The 10,088-nt window shown below is 40.1% G+C and overlaps 1 protein-coding gene across 1 annotated transcript in view; it reads left to right on the plus strand.

Moving 5' to 3' along the window:
* LOC122708162 (dimethylaniline monooxygenase [N-oxide-forming] 2) overlaps nt 1–9,602 on the plus strand; it is a 34,216-nt gene extending 24,614 nt beyond the window's left edge. Inside the window, exons 6-9 of the mRNA XM_043924323.1 lie at nt 3,611–3,810; nt 5,079–5,431; nt 7,999–8,071; nt 9,088–9,602. Of these exons, the coding sequence (XP_043780258.1) occupies nt 3,611–3,810; nt 5,079–5,431; nt 7,999–8,071; nt 9,088–9,433 (972 nt within the window). The 3' untranslated portion in view covers nt 9,434–9,602. The remainder of the gene's footprint in view (nt 1–3,610; nt 3,811–5,078; nt 5,432–7,998; nt 8,072–9,087) is intronic.
* Nucleotides 9,603–10,088: the final 486 nt, after the last annotated feature.

The following is a 10,088-nucleotide window of genomic DNA, read 5'->3' on the forward strand; positions in this document are numbered from 1 at the left end:
CCATTAATCAGCTGTGTAAACTAGAGCAAGTCATTTTACTTCTCTGGATGTCTCCTCACTTAAATTTGGATCAGACAACATTCAGCACAGGAGGCCTTGTTTCTACCCAGGGGCCTCTATGAGTTGACCTACTCATCTTTGGAAGAGTGCCTTTTAGAAATGTAATGCATATTGGAACTCTATTTGAAATGTAAATAATCCATAGTTCCCAAGAATCATTTAAAAAAAGAGAGAGATTAAATAGACAGTAAGACTCCCAAACAAGATCATAAATATTTAGGTGCTTCCTGAGGTCTTCCGACCACTGTTATCTTTGCACCTGTTCAGGAATGACACAGCCTAGCTGCCAGCGTCAAACATTACAAGATGCAGATGATGCTGACAGAGATGGCTGAGAATGGCAGTAACTAAATCCCTTTTGGAAGGACAGGCCTAGGCAAAGATGGGAAAATAGCTTGGGTTCCTCTCCCCACAGCAAGCCCTTTCAACATGGTCTGGATTCCAGGGGTTCTATCACTCTTACACTGGCCTCCTTAGCCTGGCATCTTCTGGCTCCTCAGGACTTACTGTGGCCATGTCTACCATTGCCAAAAGTGCCCTATCCTGAGACTCACACTGTCAGGACTTAGATGTTGTTGTCGTTTTTGGGTCGCTCAGACCGTATTTGGTCGTATTTGACTCTGTGACCCCATGGACTATAGTCCTCCAGGCTCCTCTGTCCATGGGATTTTCCAGGCAAAAATACTAGAGTGGATTGCCATTTCCTTATTCAGGGGATCTTACTGGACCAGGAATCTAACATGTATTTCCTGCACTGGCAGGCACTGGTTCATACCACTGAGCCACCAAAGAAGCCCCAGGGCTCAGATGCCCAGTAGCAAATGTGATAAACATACGTGGTGCTTCCCCAGCAGGTTGATGACGGGGTTCCACTGGGACCTGTCAGAGTTACCACCCTGAGGACAGAGCAGGTCATTAACACCAGAAAGAGTTGTACTAGACACAGGAGGTCCTCACCTTATTTATGAAAAGAAACCACTTTTCATTTTTCAAAGTTTTAAGGCCTTCATGTGAAGAACAAGTAAAGAGGCAGTAACTGTAAAGGCTCGGAGAAGAGCCAGCTCAGGTGGGGAAGGTACCAAGTTCAGTCCCCTTACTGTTTGGAAAATGTGACAAGCTTGAGGAAGGGAGTATGATGAAAAGAGCTGACCTAGCCATCAACTAAGTGAAGCTCCATACTAGACCACTACATGTTGCAGGTCAGTGATTTGGACTTAGAACAGTTGATCCAAAGATCTTAGATTGCAAGGGTCTATTTCCTCATATGGGCTTTGCCATGTAAAAGCCTGTCTATCATGCTAGATTCAATAATAAGTAAGCACCTTGGCTATATTTGTGTGCCTTCCAGCTCATTAATTTTTAAATAGTGTCTTTCCAACATTTATTAGATTAATAACATAATTGATCATTATGATAAAATATCTTACACAGAGCAATGCACTCTCAATCCTTCTTTGACAAGGCTTACCAGAGATTTTCTAGGAGCTATGTAGGTAAGAGTTAGAACCAAGTGCACCTGCGAAGCTTAAAATTACAGTCTAAACTCACCTTAGTCCTGAGTGTGCCCTGCTTCTTAAAGCAAGTTCATGTTCATAATGATATGACTTGTTCTACCACAGTCCAACCACCCACTCAAAATACTGTGTGATGGTGCTGAGTCATCCACACACTTTTCCACCAAAACCCAAATCTCTGATCCTTTGCCTGAAGTATGCATCTGATCCTAAATCCTCAGACCTATCACACTGCTACAGCTAGTGGAGCTAGCCAGATTAGACTCCCCTGCTGCAGGTATGGTGACAGAGAAAGATAGGGAATAAAATAGGCAGAGCTTCCAGTGTGAACATGGATTGATCCTAAGTGTGTTAGTCACTCAGTCATGTCCAGGTCTTTGCGACCCTATGGACTGTAGCCTACCAGGCTCCTCTGTCCATGGAATTCTCCAGGCAAGAATACTGAAGTGGATAGCCATTCTCTTCTCCAATGGATCTTCCAAATCCAGGGATCAAACCTAAGTCTCCTGCATTACAGGCCATTACAGGCAGGTTCTTTACCCACTGAGCCACCATAGAAGCCCTGAAGAAGAAGGGCAGAGGATAAGTAATGGAAAGAGACTGCATAGAAACATTTAAGTACATTACCTAATGCCTAGCCAAAGTATTGCCAAGCTAACAAAAGGATAGCAGCAGAAACAGTCAGGATGTTAAGTATATTACTACACACAGACCAACAATTCAACACCATTTTATATCAGTGCTACTTCACAAGTTAAGGCGTTGAGACCCAGAAAAATGTGTCTCCAAATACTGGCTCACTCCAGATATGTGGCACTACATGAAACTCCTCCAGCCTAAATTTACAAAATAATAATAGTTAGCAATACCTGTCATTGGCCAACCAACAGTTTCAGTCCTTTACATGTATCATCTCCTTTAATTGGTACAATAATTCTATGAAGTAGGTACTGCTACCACCCCTATTTTATGGAGAGAGACACAGAGAAGTTGAAGTAACTCACTCAAGGCAACACAGCTTGTAAGTAGTGAGGCTGGGAGTCAAACCCAGGTAGTCTGAATCCAGAGTCCTCAGTCTAGAATTCACAATCTTCAACTCTTAAGTCAATCAGTTCCTTACAAGGGAGTATTAACATGTTTATCAAGTCCTTGTACAATAGAACTCACAGAGTTCTGGCATGTAAAAGTACTGACATGCAAAATTTTAAGAAGCAAATCAAATATGCATTTGGTCAATGAAGAAGTAACAGTAAACAAGGTAAAATACACATTTGAAAAGAGATTTAAATGTACATCTTGAAAACTAGGGCAATATGAGTATACAAGGTAAAGAATACATCTGATATATACACAAACACACTACTAGATATAAAATAAAAGCCCATGTGTAAAATATATAATCAACAAGGAACTACTGTGTAGTACAGGGAAATATACTCTGTACTCTCTAATAACCTATATGGGAAAAGAATCTGAAAAGAATAAATATATGTATATATATATTAATATAACTGATTACCTCCTATATTAACTTCCATATAAAGTAATATCTATGAATAGCAAAGGTTATATTTTTAAACTCTGAGTTTTTGAAATAAATTCAAAGTTAAAAATCTGGCTTTTAGGCTGCAATCATACATATTTCCTGGATTATAATTGTATACCTTTGCTATAAAAACAACCTGGGTTGGATAGAAAAGTGAGAGGAGGGAAGAAGTATTGAACCACAATGCAAATGTAGATTTGTGGATTTTATGGTTGGTTTAGCCCAAAGATTTTCTCGGGTCTCCATGAAGTCCTCAAGATTATGGTAGTCTTCCTCTATCAGTGTAAATACCCCGGGGCACCACTTGTATGATAAAGCTGACCTAGAACAGTGAAAACTAGAAGACCCTTCACTTTGAAGTCAATCATCTTTAAGACAAAGCATTTCAGCCAGTTCTGGGGCCATACATGTGATATATTATCTACACAGTGGGTTCCTCCCAAAAAAAGATGATGCCCTAATATGAACTGCATTCCTTTTTGCTCACTAGGTGTTTATCAGCACCAGACATGGTTCCTGGGTCCTGAGTCGTATCTCTGAAGATGGCTATCCCTGGGACTTGACATTCCTCACCCGCTTTAAAGCCATGCTCTACAATATCTTGCCACGAATTGTTGTAAAATGGGCAATGGAAAAAGTGATGAGTCAATGGTTCAACCATGAAAATTATGGCCTTGTCCCTCAAAACAAGTAAAATTACTTTACTTTTTTATGGTATACTCATTGATAATCAGGGTTGTCAGAAGGGTTTCTCTTTGAAAAGAGCCAGATTGCTAACATGATAGTTCAAACTACAGCCTAACAGTGTGGGTATCGTACAGCTCCCAGATTTTGAATCCCAGATCCATTCTGTATGCCTTTTGAAAAGTAAATATTTGAGAATATGAAGTATAAATATTAGAAGTTGCTCCAGAGAGTATAACTAGGATTGGGGGAGGACTTCCTAATACCCAGAGCTATCCAACATTGGAAAAGGCTGTTTCAAGAGATTGTGACCTTCCTTTCAGAGGGTGGGATGGGAAAACTGATCCAAATCCTACAGGAGCCCATTATCAAATAAAGAAAAATAAACATCCATATTGTTTGCTTGTGTTCATAAGATCAGAGATGTATAACTTGGAGATTAACAGGCAATGAATATTTCTCAAAAGCCCCCCATGAGAAGAACTCTTATGGTGTAGAGTTAGCAAAGTATAACAGGCTCCTTCCCCCCTCCCCCACCCCAAAAAAAGAACAGGAGAGCTTTGCAGTCTTTCAACAAATGCAGTATGGCTGCTGTATTCTGAGATCTGATACATATGCCATGCAGTCTTTTTTTTTTAAGTGGTTCTCAAATCTAAAAGAAAAAGGATATTCCAGACATATAACCAGACATTGCTCCACTATTCATGCTATCATGCTATCTGTGGATATTTGAGATAAAGAGATATCCCCAAACTTAATTCTATGCATTAATTTTCATACTAATCTCTTAACTAGTTTCAAAACTGATGGGAATTTAACAAATTTTTTTAACAAATTTTTTCTTCCTTACTTATGACCAGATAGAGATTAAATAAAACAGCAAGATAATTAAAGGTAGATAACATAAAGCAACAGTGGAGATATCAGCAGGATAATGACAATTGGAGTACTCAGGAATTGATCACAGACGTTGGCATTTTGCCTAAACCCTTAGGATGTCTCTTTTTTTGCAATGTGTTTTGCCCACATCACCTACATGCATGTTTTCCTTATTTGTTGAAGGAAGAGATATGTGACATGTGAATAAAGTCTCATGTGACATGAGAATAAAGTCTGAGAGTAAAGTTTGGGGTAGGCCAACTAGTCAAGTTAGAAAGTTTTACAGATATTTTAGAAACTACTTTTTTCTCAAATCCAACCCCATAAAATATTAACAGAGTTCAAAACGCCTCATTAAATGCTCCTTTCTGAGTGTTTTCTTCTGCGTGTTTCAGATACCTTTCAAAAGAGCCTGTCATAAATGATGATCTTCCAAGTCGTATACTCTATGGAGCCATCAAGGTGAAATCAAGAGTGAAAGAGCTCACAGAAACATCTGCCATCTTTGAAGATGGAACAGTGGAAGAGAACATTGACATCATTGTCTTTGCAACAGGATATACTGTCTCTTTTCCCTTCCTTGAAGATCTTGTTAAAGTAGAGAATAATATGGTCTCACTGTACAAATTCATCTTCCCTCCTCAACTGGAGAAGTCAACTCTTGCATGCATCGGTTTAATCCAGCCCCTAGGTCCCATTTTCCCAGCTATTGAACTCCAAGCTCGTTGGGTAACCAGAGTTTTCAAAGGTAAGTGAGTGAGTGAGCAGGCAGGTGAGTGGCTGAGGGTTTCACACTTGGTGGACTTTGCTAAAAACAAGTTTAGAAAAGGAAGTTGCCAAAAAAGTTTCCAACCTTGGCTGCTCTCACAAAACTGGCATCCTAAAAAGTTAGCAGAGAATTCAAAAAATAACAAATACTGGGATACAAGAATAAATATCCATAATCATTCCTTTAAAATATTAGAAAATTCAGAGAATTTCAATTGGCATAGTGTTAAGTACATATTACTTTTTGTTGGACTAATGAAAGAACAGTGAAGAAGGAAGACATCTATGACTCCAAGTTTTACCTATAAAATGTTTATAAGTTCCTTGGGATATGTGCAAATCAAGAGACCTAGGGCCTACTCCATACTTAATTCCAAATTAACTCTTAATATCTAAGCACCTCAACCTCACAGATCCCTACAAAGCTATAAAATGATTGAAATACTTCTCTCTGAGCATCGTGTAGCACTTTGCACTTCTCAGAAGACTGTTACTATCTCCCTGATCCCAGGGTTCAATTCAGCTAAACAAAAATTTATTGAATATTCAGCCCTGTGCTGGAACTTGGTGGCATAGAGACAAATTTAAATGGATCATTTCAAGATAATAAGACAAATGCTTTGTCAGAGGAATGCATGGAGTGTACAGAAAGAAGAGAAAGAGTGCTAGCAACAACAGAGTGGGGTTGAGGAAGGGCATGTGGTCAAGGAAGACTCCTAGATAGCTGGGTTTCCCAGGTGCAGAAAAAGGAACCCTTGAGTGAGAGCACAGAGGTGTGATATAGATGGAGAGTTACACGTTATCTGATATTCCTAGAACGTGGGGTGTGAGGCAGGGAGGGGTGAAAGATTTTTCTTAGAGAGCAAGGGACCAGAATAGAGGAACCTTTTGAGGCACACTAACGAGTTTGAATATAAAATATAGATCAGCTCTTTCTAATTTCGTGTTGTTGTTTAGTCTCTAAGTCATGTTCAACTCTTTTGCGCCTCTATGGACTGTACGCTGCCAGGCTTCTCTGTCCATGGGATTTCCCAGGCAAGAATACTGGAGTGGGTTGCCAGTTCCTTCTCCAAAAGATCTTCCCAATCCAGGGATCAAATCTGCGTCTCCTGCATTGTGGGAAAATTCTTTGTTACTGAGCCACCTGAAGCCCCTTCCCAAATTTAGCTGGTAGACCCAAAACCATCCAGTGGACCCTTAGGAGCCCTGATTAAGTCTGGCTTGAGGACCTAGAGTCTCCACTTAAGAAAGCTCTTCTGCCAGAGGACCCAGTGAAAGGTTCTAAGCAAAGACCAGACATTATCAGATTTACATTTTTGGTAGATTATTTCAGCATTAGTGTGAAAGATAGATTTGAAAGGTGAAAGGAATACAGCCCAGAGACCAGTGAGAAGGCTATGTAATTGTCTATACTAAAACATGATACAACCTCAGCCAGGCAAACAGACAATGTGGAGAAGAGAAATAGTTAAGAGTGAAACCAGCAGGACATAATGATCGGCTCCAAGAATAATTGAAGGAAGAGAGCAGAATCACAGGTGACTTGCAGATCTCAGGCAGTGGAAACTGGATTGAGAGCAGTGCTGGGACGAGGGGAGGCGTGTGGAAGAATGCAAGCCTGAGCAGGAGGACTTCAGTGATAAACTCAATTTTGGACTCATTGAATCTGAGATGTCTGATGACTAGCCATATCCAAGGAGTGTTACTTCTTCAGTCATGTCTGACTCTTTGCGACCCCATGGACTCTAGGCCACCAGCTTTCTCTGTCCATGGAATCCTCCAGGCAAGAATACTGGAGTGGGGAGCCATTCCCTTCTCCAAGGGATCTTCCTGACCCATGGATCAAACCTGGATCTCCTGCACTGCAGGCAGATTCTGAGCCCCTAGGGAGCCAAAAAAAGTGAAAAAAGTGTTAGTTGCTCAGTCATGTGCAATTATATGCAACCACATGGACTGTAGCCTGTCAGAGAAACTGACCATTTTCCAGCATGTCTGACGCTCCAGGGACACTTGTGACACAGATGGCCTCCCAAGCACACAGTGATGACTCACATCAATCTTTCTCCATCCCCACTGCCCCACCTAGTTTGTGCCACTCTCCCTCACCTGGTTTACTTCACAGCCTCTTAACTGGTCTTCCTGCCTCTACACTCACCTCCCTGGAACCCATTTTCCAAAATTCAACACCTAGGAAAATCTTTCCAAAAGGCAAATCTGATCAGGTCACTTCCCAAGGCTTCCCACCACCCTCAGAATGGAGCTCACGCCACCTGGCAGAGCTCCCTGGCTTCATAGGCTCACTTTCCCACTCCAGCTTCCTCTCTTACCACCACCACCCCACCTCAGAGTCCATGGTGTAGTCTGGTGAATCCTGGGCAACATCACACAGAACTCAATGTGAGTGGCACACCCTGGAGTTCAACAGCACAGCCTCCCTGACTGGCTTAACATGGGTCAGTGGCCAAAATTTACATGTAAGAATCAATTACTAGATCAAGTAATGATACTGATCCAAACCTACCGCTCAACCAGCCTTTTATTTTCTAGGCTTATGTACCTTGCCCTCAGAGAGAACTATGATGGAAGACATTATCAAGAGGAATAAAAAAAGAATTGACTGGTAAGAATTTTTTTTAATTCTTTACATAGAACAGTATTGAACTGCTCACAAGAATCACCTAGCTGCTTCTTAAAAATGCAGAGTCCTGGGACATAACCCAGACCAACTGAATCAAAATTTCTGGATGAGGCTGGAAATTCATATTTTTGTATTCTTCCAAGATGATTCTTATATATGCTAGTTTAAGATCCAACTACTTAAAAATAGTCATTTCACCAAACGAGAACATTTTTCCTTGACATATTTTCATTTGTTTTGTATGATGCCTGTGTTAGATTCTATATCTTCTCACACTCTGTGGTGAAGAGAAAACGGGATGGGGCAATGGTGGTGACAGTAGCCCCGAGTATCTCTGGAAAGTTAGCTGGGGGAACTCCCATCAAAGCAAATTAGAAAGGAGTTGGCATGGAATGAAAGTCAAGGATTTATACTTTGTGACACAGTAGAATCCATAAGTGATCTTAAGGATCCATTAAGAATCCATTCCATAAGGAATCCACTAAATTCCATAAGTGATTAAGTACATTGGAAGGTTTACTCTGGGGCCTTACATCACATGTAGGGATTATCTCACTTTAAAGCTCTAATTCATCTATTACATTCCAACCAGAGTGCCAGATACTTTAACAATTTAACTAGAAAATATTAAGCATCTCTTCTGTGCAAGACACCAAGCTACACTTGCATCTGTAATCTGGTGAATCTTTGCAACAATCCTGACTAGTTTTACTTGCCAGAAGATTTATAGCTGCTTGCTAAATACCAAATAATAATAATGGTTATAAACCCTATCACATTCCTAGAACTTCCATGAAATCAGACTTATTTATTTTATATCCTGCTCTCAATCTGAGATGTGGGTCTCCTGATGAAATAAACTAACACTTGCCACCAGAGTCATTCAAAGCTCATTTATTCATTCATTCATCTCTCCATTCTTTCAGCACTTATTGAATACCTAATGTTCTTATGTAACTTAGAATATTTTGTGACTCTGTCCTTTTTTCTACGTTAAGGTTTGGAGAGAGCAAAAGCCAGCTACTGCAGACCAGTTACATCAGCTACGTGGACGAGCTCGCTGTAGAGATAGGTGTGAAGCCAGACATCCTTTCTCTCTTGCTAAAAGATCCTAAACTGGCTGTGAAACTCTATTTTGGGCCGTGCAACTCCTATCAGTATCGTCTGGTTGGGCCTGGGCAGTGGGATGGAGCCAGGAATGCCATCTTCACCCAGAAACAAAGGACACTGAAGCCTTTAAAGACACGAGCTATCAAAACCTCATCTACTTTCCCAGTTTCCTTCCTGTTGAAAATCCTGGGGCTTCTTGCTGTTGTGGTGGCCTTTTTTTCCCAACTTCAGTGATTCTAATCTGTCAGCATAATGCTTTAAGTTTTAATGGCAGTCAGTACCTCTTAAAGAAAAAAAAACTAAAAGAAAAAATATTAAATCTAAAGTCTAAATTTTAGAGTTGGAAAGAACAGAGAGAGAGAAAGAGTTAGAAGAATTAGGTATAAAATGTATAAAACCAAAATTGTGTCATGAAATTTCTTTGCCATCCATCCTTCCCTCAAACTCACCAGACTCTCCAAAAAAATAATAATAATAATAAAAATCAATATAGTAACACTGGCTGAATAGTGCTGCCAAGCCTGAATAAAGGAAAGCCATATGGGAAAATAGTAGAGTTACACAGAATGAAAAGCACCCATGGTTTAAATTATTGGAAAATTTAAATTGTGGGTAAATATTTAAATTTCTGCATGTTGTTCTTGATAGTCCTCTTAGCCAAACTTTATTTGGTCACAGTGTTCTCAAATGTTAAGTCAGGCTCCATTTGCTTCATGAAGAATCACTCAAAAATATTGGAGAAAAAGAAAAATGAGAAGATAGACTTAGAAAACAGCAACATTCAGACAGGTTTTTAGGGCCTCACATTAAAAGCTGAGCAAATAGCCACTTTTCTTATATTTGTCTTATATTTTTGAAGGGCTTCCCTGGTGGCTCAGGCAGTAAAGAA

Source organism: Cervus elaphus, chromosome 14 (assembly GCF_910594005.1).
Source record: "Cervus elaphus chromosome 14, mCerEla1.1, whole genome shotgun sequence".
Classification (NCBI taxonomy): Eukaryota; Metazoa; Chordata; class Mammalia; order Artiodactyla; family Cervidae; genus Cervus; species Cervus elaphus.